This window comes from Xiphophorus maculatus, chromosome 21 (assembly GCF_002775205.1).
Source record: "Xiphophorus maculatus strain JP 163 A chromosome 21, X_maculatus-5.0-male, whole genome shotgun sequence".
In the NCBI taxonomy this organism is placed as follows: domain Eukaryota; kingdom Metazoa; phylum Chordata; class Actinopteri; order Cyprinodontiformes; family Poeciliidae; genus Xiphophorus; species Xiphophorus maculatus.
In genome coordinates, this window is record NC_036463.1 from 13,130,743 (window position 1) to 13,152,431 (window position 21,689).

Sequence of the window (21,689 nt, forward strand, 5' to 3'; positions counted from 1 at the left end):
GGTGACTGACCATTGCTCCTGTTTTTTGAAGTGCCACAGCATGAAAGCAAACAATCCTGGTAGCACGTAAATTGAAACTGTGCCAAAGTTTCTAAAAAAAAAACTGTGAAGGACAGCCGGTAAGCTTAAAATACTGTTGCTTATAAACATGGACTTGGATTGATTGTTTGAGAGTTAATATTATTGAAAAGAAAAAAAAAAGACAATACACTTGGTGTTTATTGGTTGAAGTAGAAAGTGAAAAAAAATTGTTGGTTAGGATGTTTGACTATGAAATTAAATGTTGTTAAATATGCTAAGTTATTTATTGGCGTTGAATTTTATTTTAAAACATTTGCTACTTATTATAGTTTAGGATTAAATGGTTTAAAGGGGTGGAAATTTATCTTGTTAATTTCAGATTGTAATAGATGTGTTTCTGTTTTGAGTTTTTTCACCTATGTGGTTGGACTACAAAAATTATGAAAAGAAAGATGGACTAACTAAAATGAAGACTCCTTGAGTGAAATCCAGTTATGTTCCACAGTAGAGACCTATCCTTTTCAAGTGGGGATCGCACAGTAAATTAAACCTAACAGAACTTGACACACATTATATAGTTTAAAAAAAATATCATTTTTTTCTTACACCTGACAAATATGTACTGCTTCATGTTTTTTTGTTTGTTTTTTTTTATCATAGATTCACTACAAAATATGTAGAAGTCTAGTGTTACAAAGTGTCAAGATTTGAAAAAGTTCATTGGGTAAAAATACTTGTGTAAAGCATTACACAGAGTCAGACAGACAAACACGCAGACACACTTCAGCACCTAGCAAGTTCCCCCCTAGTGAGTCTGGGAGATTTATGGGGAGAAGCTGGGGCTCGTCAAGTACCATTTCCCCCTCTGGAGGGTTGTCACAGCTATATTTGTATGCTGAGGATCTTCCCTATGGAATAAAAAAAGCCCAGTAGAGTAAAAGGATTTGCACATCTAAAACTTAGTGTCTCCCTATAAAATCAGAAGAGCAATGTCTCTTAGTAGGAATCTTTAGGGAGAAGGATGATCGTGACCTCCTATATTTATTACACCGTGGCTAATTAAAATTTATTAGGTTGATACTTAGCACTTTCTTCTCTGTCATGTTTTTGTACTGTTCACTGGAGACTTGAAAGATAGCAAGGGGATGTGCCTTTGCATACATGGCGCCGTCTCTCAGCAGATTATATTGTTTTGTTATGAGAGCCAGGGTTCGGTCCCGTTACGCGAGTTGGAGGCGGCAGATGTTCTTTGGAGGATCCTCTTTTCTCTTTTTTTCCTGCTGCTTGTCTTCGTTTTGAACCGCTCAGAAATCCCACGTTTGTCACTGAAACTGGAAGTGCTCGCTTTTAATGCAGTCGAGGGAGAGAGTGTTTGAAACGCTGTCTGACAGGTGTGCCTGAAGAAGCAGATAATGTGTTTCGGGGAGGATGTTCAAGCTGTCCTCTCCCTATGTCTGGCCCTGAATGAGAGCTTCTGGTATATAAAAGAAAGATGCCTCTGAACAGCATTGTCTGCACATAGTTTGAAAATGTAGATATGAGTTTTTCAAAGTCATTACAATGACTAATAAAAACATTTCCTGACGTTTCTCATGCAATGTATTTATAAATTCTTATCCCGAGTAAGTTACCTATACTAGGTTTCAGGTGTAAGTAATACTGAGAGTGGATATTGTGACAGCGACCGACCATGACTGTTTGACTAAACCTATGGAGTAACCAGATGGTAGACAGCCCCTCCTTGTTGTTTGATTAGATTGGTTATGGGTTAATGGATTGGGCGCTGACACACTATATTGTGTTATACAGCAGTTGTGCTAATTCTGATTTAAAATGTAGCCAATACAAGGTATTATTTTGTGAAAGTGACATGATGTTTGTTTTACTAATTAGCTCAGTCTATTATAAGCAACCCTTGGAGTACACAGATGTCATACAGGAAGAGCTAACTCTGTTTTTGGCTAACTTAGTTGCATCTATTTAGCTGAATCTGTGTTTTAGACATGGAATAGATTGATTTTTGTGAACCAAAGTAGAATTGATTTCTATAGGGCTGAGGAGCAATACATTTTCTGTGTTCCCCTAATACAAAGTAAAAAGCTAATAGCTGTTAATTATTGTATTAGTAGGTGAAGCAGAGCAAGGCTTTAATTTCTTCAAGTATTCTACATGGTCGTTAACATATACCATTTGCACAAAGCAATCCTAAATGTAATCATTAGTTTCTGTGTTTTTCTTGAAAATGTAGACTATTACCTTTGAGAATTCTAAAACGTTGCCAAGATTTCCATACCCAGCACTCTCCTAAACAGAGAGGTTAAAAGCTTAAAAGATTAAAACACAGTAACTCAGTTGTAGTACACTCAGCCTCAGTGTTATCTGCTGAAGCTTTGCCAACTTACTTACACTTTGCAAGGGCAGGTATAACTTGACATCCCGTGGCACACGGTGCCTTTTTTGTAGCAACATATAATGGCAAAGGAGAGAAATGACGACCACCTACCACACTGAAATCAGCTTACTTTGAGGTGACTTTCCTTCACCTTCACAGCTTCAGAGAGCATGGTTGACCAAGTCGCACTTTGGCCTGACAAGTCGTAGGTCAGAGTCACTCAAACTGGTAATTGTACAAGATGTCACTAGCTGATTTCTCTGTCTCTCTTGAGAAGGGATGTGAGTTCAATAGTCATTCTAAATGACTAAGTCATTTTAAATAGTTAAAACTGAATAGCAAAGAAGACTTTATTATCTGTACATTAGGAAAGTTGTCTCGTTTTCAATTTGAATTATTAACATTAAAAAGACGAAGTTGACGATTTAAGCTTTTTGGTCTTAAGGGCCAAACTTTTGAAGGTTGTGAACATTTTAAACTGAGCTTGTACTTTCATCTGCAGGCAAAGCTGTTCTGATAAGCTCAAAGTTTTGTGTCCTCTGGTGTTTATTTTTTTTTTTGCAGAGATGGAGCCATGGATTTTCAGGTTCAAAGCAGAGGGCACAGTGGATTATTCACAGCTGACCTTCGACCCTGGCCAGAATGAACTGATCGTTGGTGCCAGGTAACTGGCATCTATTATTGCTTTTCTTAATTCTCTTTTTTGCTTCCACTTGGCTCCCTCTTTCTATATTTCTTTTCTTGCCTTTTATTTGATTGTGCCTCGTTTCATTTCTCAGTGTTTGCTGCAGCATTGCATGAGTAATGATCAGTTTCTGTATACATCCCTTCAGAGGCCAAAGAAAAATTGCTTCGGAGGATGAACTTCATTGTCTTCTTGAAGCTTAGCCAGATATGTCTCTGTTGGTGTGTATGGATGCACTTATTGCTTATGTTATGGGGACGCAACATTTTCCATTATGTGTTTACCTTTGTAGGAAAATAGACTGTAAAACTGAATGAGTAATACCACATTCATTCAATATGACCTATTAAATTGAGGGTAAAAAGTTGGTTTGGGGTTTTAGTTAAAGTTTTAGATAAACCAAGTGGGAGTGTAGTTGATCTGCGTTTTCCTTTTGCAATATATCTGTCACTTAATGCAGTATTTTTCTGCATTTACATTCGTTGTAAAAGAAAGATTTGACAGTTGCATTTGAATATAGAGCAGTTCAATCTGTAAAGCTGTAACTGAGTGCTTTAAAAAGGTTCTTTGCAAACATGTTTTAACACACTTGTTTCCTTTGACAAATTTGCCTGTTCTGTTTCTACATCCTCACAGTACTCAAAGGGAAAAAAAAGAAAAGGTGAAAGACAATAGATGTGATGAAATTCTCCTTGTCACCTCGACACCTGCTAAGTGTCTAACTGTAGCGGGTAATGCGCCAAGATTGATGGCAGCAGGCTGGGTTCAAAGTATGGGAGATAATGGGAAAAAGTGGGATCGATGTAAATATCAATATAGTAAAACGGGGCGCCATGGCCACATACAGACCTTTTCTGATAGCTGCTCCTTGGGAGATTGATGGATCTTTGCAAAACTATTTTATATGTATGCTATGTGTATGTGCTTGCAAGTGTATTCTAACTCTGAAAATAGATCATTGATTTACAAAAAGCAATGATTGCTCCCATTACCCATGAGCACATTTTCCCAAAAAAGTGTTTAAAAAAAGTGACTTAAAAAAAGAAAAGTTGTGTTCTATTAGGTGTTCTTAGCAATCGTATTACCGTCCTTTCAGCAGAAATACGATTTGGCATGCGATTTTTGTTTCAGCCTTTAAACTGTTGTTCCATGGTCAAAAACACAAAGTACTAATACTAAATACTTGCCAGAAACAGAAGGTGAATACTGTCTCATAAACTCACTCATTGCTCATTTGTTTTATGGAATTATTACAGCCATAAAAACCTCACCATGTATTATTTTCAACGAATTGTGAATTTCAGTCAGCAGTTATTTCAGAATGTCTCAAAATTTAGCCACTTAAACATGGCATTGCAATAATATTTCTCTCCAGTCAAACCCCTTAACTAAACTAGAAGATAAATGACCTGGGCTTTCATATTGTCATTTATAATTTAATGTTAATATGTTAGAAACATAAGGTTATCCGACCTCTAGAAGACATTTGTGCTACTAATGAGGAAGAAACCGGTTAACTGCAAATAAATGCTGCCACAAGACATACCAAAGATACACCATCAAGAAAATTACATTTTCTTTTAGCAACGAATAAGCATTTATATCTCCCTACTTGTTTCTACAGAAATCATCTCTTCAGACTCAACCTTGAAGACTTGACATTGATCCAGGTGAGTCGTAATTCTCTTCTTCTCTGTGACTCCACTGCCTGACTCGGTTTTTCCAGTAAATTTGTCCTTGCTGTCTCTGCTCATTTCACTCTCGTGGCAAAACGAAATCCCACCTGCTTTTGACAAACATTTGTTGATAGTTGCACTATGCTGCCAGCTTCCACAACTTCAGGCTGTCACAGTGAAATGAGTTAGAGTTTCACACGTCACAACAACTTCACAAAATGTAAGAGTGCTGTTGCACGTGGCTGTCACAGCCTTGTGTTGAGACACAAAGGGAGGGAAAGTGCTAGAAATATTTTCTTTGTCTAAATCTATATTTTAAGATGCTTTTATGAAATTATAGTACTGTGAAAAAGTGTTTTGGCTTTTTATCACCAATAGTCAGACATAGTGTTGGTACTGTGGTGGTCTGGGGCTGCCTTGTTGCTTCAGGACTTGGACAACTTGTAGGAATTAATGAAATAGTAAATTTTCAATGCTACCAGATAATCCTAAAGATTGTTTGACCATCAGTTTGTGACTTTTGGTTTCAGCAGACTTTAAGCAACAAGACAATAATTCAGCTAGTTCACCTTAGGAAATGAAATAGGCGTTATCTAGTGGCCTAGTCAAAGTTGGGTAAAGCATTCTATTGTACGACCTAAACAAGAGTGTTCCCACTAAAAAAAAAACAACCAAAATCCTCAAGAGTTATATAAAGTATTAATCGTAGTATTTCACATCACTAAAATTAGTGAAGTAAAAATTGTTATTAGGTCTGAGGTACTACCTCTAGATCCAGATTGGTTTCCTACATTAAACTTTAGATTCTATTTTATTTTCACTCGGATCCTTGTGTGAATGAAAAAGGTTCTATGATCTGAAACATAAGTTCATAACTACAATGTGAAAGCCATAAACATAATTTAATTTAATTTTAAATAGAGTTTATTTTCCCATTTCTATGGCTCATGCATGTATATTCCTCTGTCCTCTCTAAATAATTTCATTTGGTATCTTTTGTAATCTCTATTTTGTCTTTTAGACTACTTAAATCGCTCATTCTAAGCTGAGTATTTTGCAGCCCACTCTTACCTTATCATCACTGACATGGTGATCACTTAATTTTCAGGTGGCAACATCAAGACATTTTTAATTTAGACCAGACTTTATATTTGCCAATTCGTAAATTGAAGAGAAGATTGGGGTCAGACAAAAGAGGGACGGAAAGTATCATGACTAAAATTAAGGAGTTTAAAAATGTACATAGAGGCCTGTTGATGTAAAAATGATTTAAAGGGGAAAATGAGAAAATCAGTTTGACAAAGTACGAAGCAAGAAAGAATCTGTTGGGCAGAAAGGCGTTTAAAGCATGTTCTGGGGCTGCTTTGTTAGAAAAAGAAGTGAGAGAGCACGAAGAAAGCAAGAAAGCCCCCCAACAGAGAGGCAAGGATTCATGCAGAGTCTGCCTTTTGGGGTCTCTTGCTGGGACACAGATGCTTTTTAAAGATGCTCTATCCCATTCAAACTCATAATCCTTCTCCCTCCTCTGTTTCATCCTGCGCTTGACTGGTGCTGAAGAATGAGCGAAGGGATTCCACTGAGCCAATCACCCCTTCACCACCAAGATGCATTCCCCGAAAAAGAATAGGATCCGGTAATCCCTGCCAGTGCCTTGGGCAAATTAAGGATGACCTGTGCATAAAGTCCCTGGTTTGCATTTTATTGGAGGTGAACTGTAGAGTCAAGGGGAAGTCTAAGTTCAACTGCTGAAATTTGCAGAGAATAAGTGGCTCTTTTCCATTCATTTCTCCTAAAGTCTTTTTTCCTTTCTTTCCCTTTATGCTATTCTGATGTAAAAGACAGATTAATTGCACAGAGACTTTGTTGCCTCATTCCAATTGTTGCTTGGCATGAAAGCCTTAAATGAATTTCCCCTTTGATATTCTTGCTTTGCCCACATCACTTGAATCATCAATTGATCAAATAGATTTACGAGGGACTGTGGTTCAGAGAATGAAAGAGGCAGCACAGAAAGTTTAACACAGGTAGTTGCCAGAGGTTCATTTCAATTGCAACAGAATTCAAATGAGTTGCAAGACATTCAGTTTTCTCTTTCCCGATGAGTGTAGAATACAAACATCAGCCTTAACTTACCTTGCAACATCTGGACCACCTATGGAGGACTCCGGACGCTGCAATCGGAAGACTACTTAACCGGCTGCTTCGTCCAAACTATGAAAAACCTGAGGGTCGACATCTGTGTTCACCACTGCTGCTAACTGAAACACAAGTTCTGTCTGAGCGTCCACACAAAAAATAATAGTCAGGACTTACAGCATAATTTTATAATGAAGTTTCTAAGCTTCAGCTCACTAATAAACTCATCGTAGGTCACCATCTTTGTTGTGTCTGAGATGCTAACCAACCAATGGGCAGAAGTTGAAGCCTTAAGACACCCTTCTTCATCTTTTACATAGAGAGGCAGGAATGCATATGGTAAAGAGGAGACAGACAAATGTAAAAAGAACAAATGGAAAAATACAAGAAGTTGTCAAAGGGAAAAATAATTAATTAATAAACTAATTAATTAAAGAGAAACAAATGCACCAATAAGTAAGAAGAAAATCAAAAGAATATATTTTTAAAAACAGTAAAATTTAAATGATGTGCTTGAAAAATAATTTGTTGGAATTAAGCTGAAAGGATAAAAATTAATGTCAATTAAATCATAAAACATGAAGTAAAATTCTTCTTTTTAAAATCAATTGCTGTATTTTAATTGCATTGATTTATTCATTAGGCCATTTATATTTCTGCTCGTGCTTCGACTCTTGTGTGGGATATTTGGTACCACTGTGAGAGATAGATTGGTCGGTCTTTTCTTTTTCTAGTAGCTGCGTCCTGCACCATATACCTTGTGCACTGTACTAGCAACAGTGGCAGCAAAACATCCCCACAGCCAAATGCTACAACTTAACATTTAATAGGGTTTTCTTAGGTTTGAAAATATAATCTTGACTCCTACAAACATCCTGCTGTCTATAAAATCTTTATGCAGACAGCTTTGGGCTGTCTGTACACAGATTTTGGACCAGGCTTTCTTGACTTGTCACTCTGGAACTATGTGAAATTCATTTAAATTTGACAGGTTCCAGTCTTGCTATAGAGCATATAATTAATGCTATATCAGAACATCTTGTAAGCTAGTACTGTTGTTTTACCAGTGCTCTTACCCAATCTTCACTGAGTTCCTTGGACTTCCCCAGCATTTTAAGAGTCGGTCAATTAATTGAGTGCAGAGATATCCTTTTGACCAGAACTGTACCTGCATAAAAAAATTGTACCTGTATGAAAATATAACAAATACAAATGTTTTCACTTGCATAGAGGTATGCTACATATGCCTGCAATTATTGTGAGCATTAGAGAACACACAACAATGTAAATGGATCAGATTTGAGCTCCAGCAATGATAATTTCTTCTATAAATATCCTCATTGCTTGCTAATGGACAAAAAGAAAGTATAAAATGCTAATGATATTAGAGCTGAAGAGACAGAGTTGATGTTATGTTGATGTCTGTGGACATTTTTATTGTCAGAATGCCTTTGAAATTTACCCCAAAGTAAATGGCATCAATAAGTCCTTGGAGTAGAAGGAGTTCAGTCCAGCTGGAAAGAAAAAAGACTCTGATGGACTAGTTTCAAGGCAGAGGTACACTGAGAATTTTAAGCAGAGGGTAGTATTTAACATGATAAAAAAAAATCAAGATTATTTAGGATGTACTCACAGTGAATGGCAGACAAGGTTGAAGTTGGAAGAGTCAGGCCTTGAAACTTGACTCAGCCTCTGCTCTATATGGCCTTCATTGGAGTCAATATCTACTACTTATGTTTCAGCAATGTCTGAACAGTTGAAAAGGCCTTCCTCTCCTTGTCAACTTCTCTCCCCCATCCTCACTGATGTGGATATTTTTCTGCTTGCTTATATTTCAAACTTGTGCTGTTTAAGGGAAAAATAAAGATTTTAACTCTGCAGGATGCTCAACTGATAAAACATTTAGACATATCATTGCCAAGGAAAATAGAAAAACCTTTCCAAAGTACAGTTTCCTTAGTTTTTCTCTCAGCTGAATATCATATTATTTTCTGAATCTGTTCAGTTTTGTCCTTTAGACCCCTTTTCAACTCCTTCAGCTCTGCTCGGCTTCAGGAAATCAGCTATTACTAACCTTGAGCATGTGTATCAATTCTGGGTTTTTTTCCCCCATTGTTGTGCCATGAGTGAATCACAGTCAAGCCAATGTGATGCACCACTGAGCCTTATGTCAACATCTGACTGCCAACTTCTCACATACTATTTATCAGAAGTTGCTGCATTTAAAAAAATATATGTAACATTTTAACCTTCAAGGACTATAGAGATGCAATGTTCTCCAAAATCTGTTTTTTGTACAGTTTTGTCCTACTCATACTGAGTCTATCAAATTCTGATTTCTTTTTAGGAAGTACCCTATAAGTTGCTTTTTGTATTCTCGACTTTAATAAAGTGATGTGGGTCTGAACAAAGACATTTTGTATAACTTGTTCACATTTTTTGTCAAATAACCCACTTGATTTATGGCAGATTTCTAATCCTTTTCAGAAGGGTTTGTTCTTTTAGCAGCCATTGCAGTGCTTGGTTCTTAGGTACATTTAGCACAAAGGGGAACCATTTACCTTACCGCATTGTATTGCAGTGTTCATTCACATACTGTTGCCATGGTTTTCCCCAACAGTCCAAAAATGTTCATTTTATTTCCTGACTTAAGGGCCAGTCGACAACTGCAAACTAAATAATTTAATCACCTACTGCCAGTTCAAAATGCCATACAATGAAATTACCAAGATCCACCAAAGTGTGGCTGTCCTTGTAGCACTCTGAATAAATACTTGGCCTGCCCTTCACAGTCTTCATTTTCAAAGACCTCAGTGAAACTGAATATAGTTTTGAGTCTTCTTCCTACATCAACAACTTCCATGTAAAGGAGTGCAGAGGTTAGTACTTTCATTTGCTGTAAAATGAAAGATTCTGAGTTCCCAACTAGCCGGTTCCATTTAACAAGCAAAAATTTCGGTCCACTTCTATTAAGACGCTCCTGTTTCTGTTAATTAACAGTGGAGTAGCCTTTCAACATTAACATGCTTGTTTCATGCAAAACTTGCAAATGACAGCTTGAATTTCAATAGAAGCAGCGTGGCACCACTTAGGTAAATAAGCTCAAGAATAGTGTGACTCTGTTCAGGGGGAAAGTGAAAATTGATTTCAGGCGTCACAGCCAGTACTCTTGTACTGGCACATAAAATACTACCCATAGCATATTCTTCTTAGCAACAGTTACTTTTATATTGTAGAGATATAAACTGTGCCTCCCTTTATTTTTTAACCTCCTTGTGCATTGTCTTACTGGAATAAACGAAAAGAACAAAGGTTCTTTGTATTCTAACATGATGGATTTTATGCATGATTGTTTGGTCTCTTGCGAGTACAACTTGTCAACCAGAAAATTAGCCCTGATAATAATTAGCTAGCTGAAATTGTCCTCCATTGCTTTGGAAACATTGCTAATTCAATTACATGAGCACTAACTTAGTCACATAAAGGGAATAAGAACTGGAGCCACAGATGCCAGCACATTAAGTAATACAATGATGCCATCTTTAAGCAAGAGGGATGTCATTCGGTGTGGTGATGAGAAAAACTACACTGACTTGCGCTGTTCTGATGACAGTGCAGTGACTCAGACCTCCATGCTTGCTGAGAAGCAACATCAAGACCAATTTCATGTATAAATCTTTCAGCAGCTTACATCAGCAGACATCAGTATGAATGGTAAATATGATGCGACCACATCAAAAGTTAATATCAGGTAGTCATGAGCCTTATTAGATTCTCCCCACAGGATTTGTCCAGCTCTTCCTCTCAGCGTCCTGTCCCGCTCGCACCGAGCAGCACAGCCAGTCATTTCACAAAGCTAGACAGCTGTCAGCAGAGAGTCTGTTCTCTAGACTCTCTTTATGCAAAGTGTATTCAGTATCATGTCTGGAAACTGCTGGTTTGGAATTCAGCTCCTCACTTGCTCCTCTGTCTCACTATTCTCTGCCCACACAGTCTCCCTTCTTCTTCTTCTGGCTGGACTTTACTTTGAAATCTTTCTTGTTTTGTCTGTTTGTCCATTTTTTTTTATTTTTCTGTCCTTTCCTCTGTTCAACTTCAACCCTGCCTACTCTGCCTCTTTCTCTCATGCACCCACCTTTGGGTGACAATAGGCCCCTCAGTTTGTGAGTATATGCGAGGAATGAGCACAATGGTCCACCACTGATGACTAAATCCATTGCAAAGGACAGTAAAGAGCATCAGACCATCGAACATCCAAACGTATCAAGAATTTTTATTAATTTTCTCTGGAACAAGAGAAGATGCACCAACTTCTCTCTCTTACACACACAGTTTGTCAGAAGAACGATTGTTCAAGTGTAGCATAAAACAATGAGTTTGGACTATTATTTTTTAATGAATGAATCTTCTCTGTAGAAATTCAGGGAGGCAACCAACAGGATCAGTAACATAATCACCCAGTCTTTAACCAACCACTCTGTTAGCCAAGCAGATGAAACATATGCAGCGGCAGAATCATCAGCAATCTGTTGGAAAAGATTTTAAAGCACTAAGGAGTTCCTGGTTATTAAAAAAAAATAAAATAAAAATAAAACTTTTTTTGATGCACTTGTATTGAGTGAGATGTATTCTGTAATTCTGACCATAAAAGTTCAAAGTATCCTTTGATAAGGTTTTCTTCGTTTTCACCTTGAATAAGGAACACGATCTGATGATTTTTCTACTAGATTTTTATCAGTTTGTAAAAAATATATGTTGGTTTTAATATATAAAATGCACAATCATGAAACAATCACAAAAATTACTAAATATATATTTTTTGTCATTTTGGTGGATAATTCCCTGTTTGGGCACTATTTCACTCCAGTGAGTGGCCACCTGAGAGCTTCAAGAGGATTCATAGAAGAGCCTCTTAGTAGATGGACTGGTGCTCCAGCCAAAACAAAAGGAAAAAAAGGATGTACTTGGGTGATTTAATCCTCTTGTCTTCAGTCTACTAGTTTCAATTTCTACTCTTGTGCTACTTTTGTGGAGCCTCAGGGTTGTAATAGATAAAATCAATGCTATTAACTGAAGCAGGGTTTTTTTCAGAAAACATTGATAAATACTTATAACTTTACATGCTCCAGGCTTTGATGCATGATTCTTTTGAGAGGTTATGAGCAGTGAGCAGTGTATCAAACATTCATTTTTGTTGTTACAGTACTAAGTAGCCATTATTATTTCCATTAGATAGTTACTTAGATAGAAGACTGTGATCATTTAAACTCAGGACTGCGGTAAATCTTGGCCCCTACCATTGACCTTTCATGTAACTTATCTAGCCACATCAACTTTTACAGAAAAGTTTGGCAGTAAAAATAGAGGAGATAGCATTCCATTTAAACCCTGTAATATTTAGTTTTTTGCATACCATTGTTTTTGTATGCAGCATTTATCATTGACATAAACATCTTACATGCTTCATGGTATGTGTTTTATAAGTCATAATGAAATATGCTAAGTGCAGCCTTCTCTTTAAAAACATAGCATTCTTGAGTCTTATGTGTAGTTTAATTCTGCTATAAATAATTCATACAACTTGTAAAAATCACAAACTCACAACTAATAATGCCTTTAATGAAAATAACTCAATTTGGATAATAGAATTCATACTCTGGATATAAAACTGTGTAAAATATTGCCTGTCTATCATGTTTTAGTTGACTGAGGTTCTACAGGTCCTGAATGTGCAGCTTTTCTGATATGTTTCAGAATATTTTGAAAACCTCAGTTTATTAAAATCTATCATGACACTTTAAGAAAATGGTTTCTTTTTTGTACATTCTTCTCTGATTGTTGTAAAGTCAACGGTACAATGCAAGTCGTTGTCCTCTGTGACTACATGAGTGAATGCTGCAAGTTGGGGACTCAATAGAATCTGCTGGGATTTTTTAGAAAACTTTTTAAACTGAAGGAATAATGCAGGCTAGGTGGCCAAACTGGTAAAAATTGCAAGCTTCTATTTCAACAGCATAAAATCCAGTAATGGGGTTAAACCTGCATTTTTATTATTATTATTATTATTATTATTTATTAATATTAATATTATTTTTATTTTTATTATTATTATTGGTGTATACACAGAGCTTGCTTTCTGTGTTTTATCTGATAACTCATCGCTTTTGTCTTTCTGCTAAATTCAGTTCCTTGCCTTTGTTTTCTTTCTCTTTATTCTCTTCAGCCAAAAAGGTACAGAAAAATCCTCTTTTCAAAAACCTTTCTGATATGACCAATAATTATTAAGATTTAGCCACAGCACATTCCACATATTTCATTACAAGACAACTTCATTTTAGAAGCACAGCATCTCAACAAAAGCATGCTAATGAGATTTTAATGTTTCTTAATGACCCATTGCTAGTCATTGTGCTACTTTGATTATATTCTGTACTTTGGACCATTTGAGCCGGGACTGCCAGATTAGGTGGCTTTTGTGGTCAATGATGCCAGCATACATCCCCCACTTACAGGTTTATGGTCATCTCTTTTAGTAATTGTAAAGTTAATGTCTTAAAGGCACAGTGAGACAATGGTGGGATCTCAACATACGCTCTGAAGTGTGTTGAATGATGATAAATAACATAATCACTCCACAAACAACGAGAAATAAGTTGGCGCATTAATGTGATCTGAAGTTGGGGCTTTACTTTGGATTATGATTGATTTCTGTACCAAACACAAGTGAGCTGGGTTTCAGGCCATTAACAGATTTTCTTCCGCCCCCTGCGATTAGCAAAAGCACTTTCCGCACCCACACTGAATTCAGCTGGGGCTAGCTATGGTGCCATGTGTGCACGCTCTTGCTGCCTGTGCTGAAGATGTGTGTGTTTTGTGTCCGCATTGCCCCAGAATAGCCAGCTTCTCCCAGGAATATGAACTGACACATACACAGAGGAGAAACAGACAAGCCAGAAGCCAGCTACCATTAATGCACCATATTTTATCTCCATGAATAGTACCACACACACATACCGTGAGCGCTTTTCTCCCTCCAGACGGGCTCTGGTTGCTGCTTATGTGTGCGTTTATGGGTGACGGCGAACATACGGCAGTTTCCATGCCTCCCAAAGGCCAATGAGGCAGAAAGTAAAGGCCTGTCAGAAAAAAACGTACTGTCTAAAGCAAACGCAATAAGTAAATGTAAAATTAAATTGCCTTAAAATGACACTGAACTCTAGCAGCTTATCAATATTCAAGCAGCATATGTCATCAACTTTTCTGTTTGGGATTGTAGCCAACAGTAGCTGTATTTAAACTAAAAGCAAAACAGAAATAACCAAACAAAAAGCATCCAAAAACACTAACCGAAGGTAACGAAGAATGGAGATAGTATGCTCAACTTGTGTCCTTTGGATTAGGGTTGTTCCTGCCCTTAAATCTAAGATAACATTTTGGTAAATGGTTGTAAAAGAGATGACTTCATCACAATATATGGTCATGTCTTCCTGCTTTAAAAGGTGTAAGTCAAATACTCCTTTAATGTCAGAAAAGTCCACTTTAAAAATAAATACTTATCTGCTTTGAACAACAGTAATAATGCAGATTTTAATTCGTTTATTTTAAATAGGTCTTTAGATGTCCTATCTCTAAAAGATGATAATATTTTGCCTTAAGATGTTTCCTCTGGTTGGCTTTTGCACTGCACAGATGCCAGGCTTTTAGAATAAAACTTACATTTCTCTGGCCAGAAAACAGTTTGAATATATTGCTTTTGAAGACATTTTGCAAATTAAGCTTAACACTGAGTCAGCCAAGTTTTCTCTTAACTAATCTTCTCTCTGCCAGTCATACACACCTGGTGGCAGTAAAGGCTAATTCCACCTGTCACAAGGGTGAGCGACTCAGTGGCCCAGTGCTCTCCCAAGGCCAGCCCTTATTACACGAAGAAAGAATTTTTATCAATGACAGAGACCCCCTTCTCAGAGGTCACACTGAAATTAAAAGGTAGAACCTGCGTCTTTTCCCTCTGAGGAGAAAAGAAACTCTTATCTTCTTATTCTTTTTCCTGCCTATTTTAAAATGTAAAGTAGGGTCTTGCTATTTCTTACATGCATGTACATCACTATGACACAATTGCTCAGGGGAGCCGCCTGTAATGTTTAAGGATTCCTTCTTTTACCACACACATAAATCAAGCTGACATGTGGCTTTACACACTCTTGCCTCTCATTTCTCGAGGTCTCTGTTTGGTATGCACCTTAATTGGATTCTGTGTTTGCATTTGCCAAGGCTCCTAACACGCGTGTACTCACGCCACTGTACATCTACTAGTGGTCTGAGAGAGTCTACACTGGCAATATGTCTGATGCGTTTGTTGTTGGCTTTAATCTCTCAATCTGACTCAACTCAAGTTAGTGTCAAGTTAATGCTGAATTGTTTGTCAGTCATTACCATGTTTCTTCATTGTGTGTTCAATATCTGACGGCAGCAAAATGCTTTAAAAAAATGGTTTGGAAACTGTATTGCCAAAAGTTTTGCTTGAGTTCTCTAAGTCTTTCTTAAACTGCTTTAGGTAGACAAGTCATCCGGTGTTTGCCTCTTCTTGATGGCTTTTTGGGAGCTTTTACACTGCTTTACTCTGTCTCTCCAGGAGGCTGAATGGCACTGTGATGAGTTCACAAAGGGAGCCTGCTTCAGCCGTGGAAAATCAGAGGTGAGTTTACATGAACACTCTCTTATATTGCTTTTCCAGATACATGATGAGAAAAGCAAGTTTTCATTATTGTTTGCAAAAAGAAACATACAACTTTGCATCAGAAATGTACTTGATAACCTTGGCTCAATTGCATCTTTAGAATGCAATTGAGTTAAAAGCCTACTAATCTGCTCTTTTCTAATGATAAATTGTAAAATAAACTTTACTTCTCATGACAGGTAGATGCTAATTTTATGCAGTATTTATATAACTTAATTATCTAAAGTGTTCAAGCATACTATTTAATCTAATCTTAAACATATTTACTCGTTTTCTCCTTTTCACTCTCTACCCTCTTCCTATTTGAAGAACTACTAAAGGACAATAAAAAGTAATTTAAAAAAATATCACACTTACATACTGTTGGTAAAACAAATCTAATGTTTAACAGTTAACACTGACAAATACCATTTGCTCATTGGCTCTGATCATTCATGTATCATTGGCTTTACAGCTGTATGATAATTATAAAAACACACACTGGGAACAGATTAGGCTCTTACATGAAATTACACACTGGACTAGCAACTTCTAGCAAAGTCTTATTATTTGAAAGTTTATTTTCTCCACATTTATAAGGATAATGCCTTTGTGAACTTATCAGCAATCGGCAGAGTTGAGCACATGGGTTGCAGCCATGAAAAGCTGAATAGTCTGAAGAAATGCCAAATACCTTTTGGTAGACACAGTGAGAATGTAGGATGGTGTCTTGCTAACTGGTAAAACAAGGACTGATAACACTGGAGATAATCTCAATAGACAGACATCAATATAAGATTCTGAAACCATTTGCAGATCTCCACATCCTGGGACCAAACACTTCCCTTAAAATCCTATAAAATCACTACGCTCACCCCTACAGAGGCTGCCTCCACAATTTGGGAGTGAAGAGGATGAAGTGGCTCGCTTGCAGTCTTGGCCTCAGCTCTGCTAAAGACTTGTGCGATCAGCTTTGGTGTCGTGTTCATCCCAGAGTGGCCAGTACAACCACAATGATTGACTTGCAACAAATGCTAGTTAAGAAATGGACTGCTGTCCCACAACAGCATGTGAACAAGCAGGTGACCATCATTAGGATCACCTGCTGTCATGGTAGTCTACTGTTCTCATATCCAGACTTGGTACTGAGCCTGCCTGTTTGTTAAATAAATAAATTGTTAAACTGTCAGTATGTCCTTTCTCCTCAAACGCCAATCATTTAACGCCAATCACAAATGACACCAAGCAAGGTTGCATAGGGAGATAAGCTGTTTGGCATCAGCAGAGAGGATTTGGCAAGTCATTCATGGGCGGAACCCACATTCAGCTCTGCTATTTAACACTCAGATGTGTTTTCCTTGCATATGTGGCACCATATTAAAAGGAACTGAACAAATACACTTTCGCTTACTTTTTCTAATGTACACATGTGCGTAGTATTGCCCTTATCAATGTTTTATATAGCTTTCTATACAAAACTAATCTTTTTTATTATTTTCTTTTATATTTAGTTTTTTCATTAGGATTTATTGCCACCTTTTTACATCATGTTGAAATAAAAACCTTATCCTCCTCCAACCCTCAAACTTCAGCCCAAAAGTCTTCCATTGCTAAGGACTTTCTAAAATTGCAGGCTAAAAATAAAACTACAATATAAGAATTAAACATATTAGTACTTTAAGCAACTGGATTCACTTTATCCACCCTTAATATATGGACATCTTTGGAGCTTGAGTGGTTTTAAATCAAGTCACTATAGTAAAATGTTCCCTTTCTATACTTAAACATTTATTTATAGACTTTTGTACAAAGGGAGTTCCTATTGTTTTACTTCTTTCTTTGCAGTCTATATTTTAGTATGTGGCTAGATGGTATAGCCTTCTATATAAAACAGATGCCTTTCTGAGCTGAATTTGACTTGTAGGTGAACTGCTCAGCCCTGATTCTTATGTGCGTCTGCCACTGTGTATTTATCCTCCAGTGAAAGGTGGTCAGGGACCCATAATAGGCATGCACAGGCTGGCCAGCACATGATCGTTGAAGTGAATTACAGACCAAAGCTACCTCAGTCCTTGGGAGTCGCTACAGTCTGGCAGAGCAGTATTGTTTTGCTCTGTTCTCTTCTGAGGATCAGTTGCTGTGATGTACACTAAGAATAGCTTTAGAAGCTTCTTTTTTTCCCTCCAGCAGTTGACAGGGCTTTCTGTGGTTTATTACCTACCTCAATGCACATCAATATATCATAACTTAAGCTGTAATAGATACCGTTCCTGTGTTTTAAGAGAATTTACCAAGGTTTTTTTCTTCCTAATACATACATCTGCGTCTCAGTTCTGTGTTTGGTTTATTTCAGTTAAGATAAGAAAGCGGAGTTAAACCACCTTGATGGATGTTTCTGTTGTGTTGTGAGAACCAGCATAAATGCTTTTGTTTTGCAATACAAATGTGGAAAGTTTGTCAGGAAGCTGTCATAATAAAGCCAAGCACAGTGATGCTGTCAAAATAATAATTATTCCCATTACCAAATTAGGAAGAAACTGTAGAGAAGAATTCAAAAATTCAGATCCTTATTTTTCAACCCGCCCACAAACACTCACACCCCTTCACACAAGTTTATAGATCACAGCCAGCTGCACAAGCACTCCAAGTTCAACGGCATTGCAATACATTTAAATATCCTCAAAAAGTTAATTTCCACTAGTAATTCAATTTAAATTGTGAAACGCATTAAATATATAGAGATATATTTTAAGAATTTATTTCTATTTTCCTGCAATGATGACATGCCTCAAAAAACAAAAATATCACTCTTAAATAATAGACATTATTTTTATTTTCAATACACAACTGTTGAGTTTTGTAAAATTGTATCGATGTACTATTCAATTATCCAGTACTTATTTGGGGCTGATTTTGCATTAATCCTTGTATCAATCATGTGTGGTGTGAAGGTAGTCAGACTTTGTCACTACTTAAGTGGCAGGAAAAAGCTCCATTTTGAGTGACCCTCTCCAGCACTGCATTATAAGGTAACATCTTTCCGGAAGACACCATCCAGCGCTCTGACATTTTCTAATAGAAGGTTTGGACTTTATAAAATACAGTAAACCAACATCAGCAGATGACCTAAATCATCAGTGACTGTGGAGACCTCACACTGAACACACTGGACTCCAAGCAACGGTGCCTGTGCAAAGCCCCAGACTCTCCCTAGACTCTTGATATCCCACTCAAGAGTGAGATTTACTTTCATCTGAAATAACACTTTGGACCGAAGTCAGGTTATGGTTCTGAAAATGCCTCTTGACCACAGAGTTATCCTGATGCAAACACTATGCCATTTCCTCGATACCTCTGTGTGGTGGCTTTTAAAGTTATGACTCCAACCACAGTCCATGCCTAACCAAATGTTTGAAAGGGCTTTGCCACAAGATCTTCTCAAGGCTGTGGTCATCCCTATTGCTTGTCCACACTTTTTCTTTCCCCTACACTTTTCATTAATATTTTTGTATACAAAATTCTGTCAACTGATGGATTCTCTAATAGTGATTTTTTTTCTTTATACAGATACTGGGTGCAATCTGCTGGGCTTCCTCACAGAACATTTTTTTTATCATTTGCTATGATAAACTGAGTTGACTGCATTGCATTATAAATTGCAACTAATTAGACCTGTAGATAATTTTTAGAATTGATTTGAATTACCGCATGGTTTTCAGTGATGGTCTGCAGAACGAGACACCAGCCTTACCTATAATTATTGTGGCCATACCATGGGTTAGTTGTGCAATACTCCAGTGTAATTCTCTAATCTTCTAAGAACTATAGCCCATGTTAAACAAATTAATAAAAAATACACAGAGTAACATGTAATGCATATGCAACATGTGATTTAACTTTTTAATTTGTATTACTCAAACATTTATACTTTTTGAAGATAAGGCTTTAAGAAGCCCCTTTATGCAGGTATAGGCTTGTAAATGAGCTGCTCGTCAACACACCTTTTGTTTTAACGGCATATATGTGGTCACCTTGAATACTTTCAAGTGTGGAGGGCCAGGAAACAAGTAGTTCCAGGTGTCAATGTTCATGTTGTTTGGGGAAAATAAATTCCCTTTGCTATGCCAGCCTACACACCTAAATCAGACCCTTAAAAGTGAAAAGAGGGGTGATGAAGGTTGCTCCAGTGACTGAAACAATAGCAGATTTACAAAGGTTTAAACTTTTACAAGAGCCCCTTACCTATGACCAGGGCCCCTGTTAGACGGAGAGAACTCTACAGGTTTATTTTTTTGTCCTGTGAAAAAAAGAATTGCCGCTTCATGAAGTTAATGCCGACCACCTTTACATTTACCACAGGTTGACGTTAGTTGATGGAAATCACCTGCAAGCCCTCATGAATACCTGACCTTTACATTGAAAGTTCATAAAATTGAGTGCCGATCTATCATTCAATCAATCTTTCACTCTGTCAGTTCTTCTCTGCTTTTTGTGAGCTTTTAACCAAGAGCTGAGTAGTTTTGCTTGAAACCCCGGGAGGAATTCCCACAAGAGAAGGAGCCAAGAAAAGGCTGATGAGTGTGTACTTCACTCTAATTTGGAGAAAAGTGGTTTGAATTGATTGTGGTGGGGAGCGGGCTAAAAAGAAAGAATGATTGAATGAAGTGTATGAGAGGCGACATTTTCATTTCACTTTCTGACCAGTCAACAAAGCCAAGGCAATTTTCTAAACTAATTCTGAATGGCCCTCTCTAACACCTGTTGCATTTATCTGGTCTCCGCCGTATTTTTGAGATCCCTCTCCAACCCTGATCCCCACTGAATTAGGATGTGACATGGCTAAGCCATGCAGACATTAGACTTGATTTGACTCTGTGTAAGTTGGCCACGTTTCGGAGCAGCCCTCCTGTTGATGCAGGTGCTTTTCTTATTTATTGGCATAAAGTGTAATTTGGCCCCTTCTGCCTAATGCTGCTGCTTGCCAGTGGATAGATAATGGAACTGTTAGTAACTGCTATATATGTTTTTTTGCCTGTGTGTTTCTGCAGGAGGAGTGCCAGAACTACATTAGGGTGCTGCTGGTTAATGGGAACAGGCTGTTTACCTGTGGAACCAATGCATTCACCCCCATCTGCACCAATCGAACGGTACGAGCATCATAACATCCACAATGCTGTTTACATAGCCTGCAATTTAAATCCAAACCCCTTTTCAATGCATACATAACCACCCATGAATTTGACAGAAACTGAAAGAGGCTGTGTTTTTACTGTCATAGTATTTTTCCAGAACATTTGCAACATTATTTTTTACAAAGCTGGACAGAGTAAAGTTTCAATATTAACATAAACACTTTACAAAAACAACTTGATGAATAACTGCAGCTTTTAACAGTTTTAGATAAAGTTGAAGCGTAGAATAACAATATTTTTAGTTGCGCCCATCTGCCATCTGTGTAGTTTACACAAAGCAGCATCTGTACTAGGCGTTTTTCACATAAAGAGAAGTGCAGCGACAACACAAAATAAATATGACATTATAGTTCTGCAGACATGCTCCAGCTTCTTGACTGAAATACAGAAACATTCTGTATCTGTAGATAATGGCATATAATGGTATATAATGGTGATAGTGTCCGCAGATCTGGTAAATGATAATTTCCTTGTTAATTCTTTTTACTTTTTAGCACTACAATCTTAACCTGTTAGACTGTAAATTGAATTTCTTTATAGCACTGACCTTTTCTAAACTTAGGAAAAGTATCCTTCCTCAATTTGCCTTGCATAGTCAAAGACAACTGGCTAAGTGCTAATTTGAAATTTTGAATTATGTGTTTTTGGAATTTGAGGAAATGTCTAAAATAACATAGATAACATAGATTTGACAATTATATAAAAACTGAGCAACAGAACAAATATATGTAGCCTCTTTAAAGAAAAAACATCTCTAAAAGCATATTTTTTCAATGTACTTTTAAAAGACACAACTCTTAACTGCACATTTATTCAAATCATGAATCGTCGGTAAACATAAGAATGAGACTTTTGAAAATGTGACACTACT

The 21,689-nt window shown here is 37.1% G+C and overlaps 1 protein-coding gene across 2 annotated transcripts in view; it reads left to right on the forward strand.

Moving 5' to 3' along the window:
* The window catches only part of sema5a (semaphorin 5A), a 147,661-nt gene that overhangs the window by 48,777 nt on the left and 77,195 nt on the right, over positions 1-21,689 (forward strand). For both annotated transcript variants that reach the window (XR_002751996.1, XM_023326557.1), the window contains exons 3-6: positions 2,978-3,077; positions 4,723-4,768; positions 15,543-15,605; positions 20,675-20,773. Coding sequence is in view for 1 of the 2 variants with exons in the window: in XM_023326557.1 (XP_023182325.1) it covers positions 2,978-3,077; positions 4,723-4,768; positions 15,543-15,605; positions 20,675-20,773 (308 nt within the window). In the remaining variant the exon portion in view is untranslated. The remainder of the gene's footprint in view (positions 1-2,977; positions 3,078-4,722; positions 4,769-15,542; positions 15,606-20,674; positions 20,774-21,689) is intronic.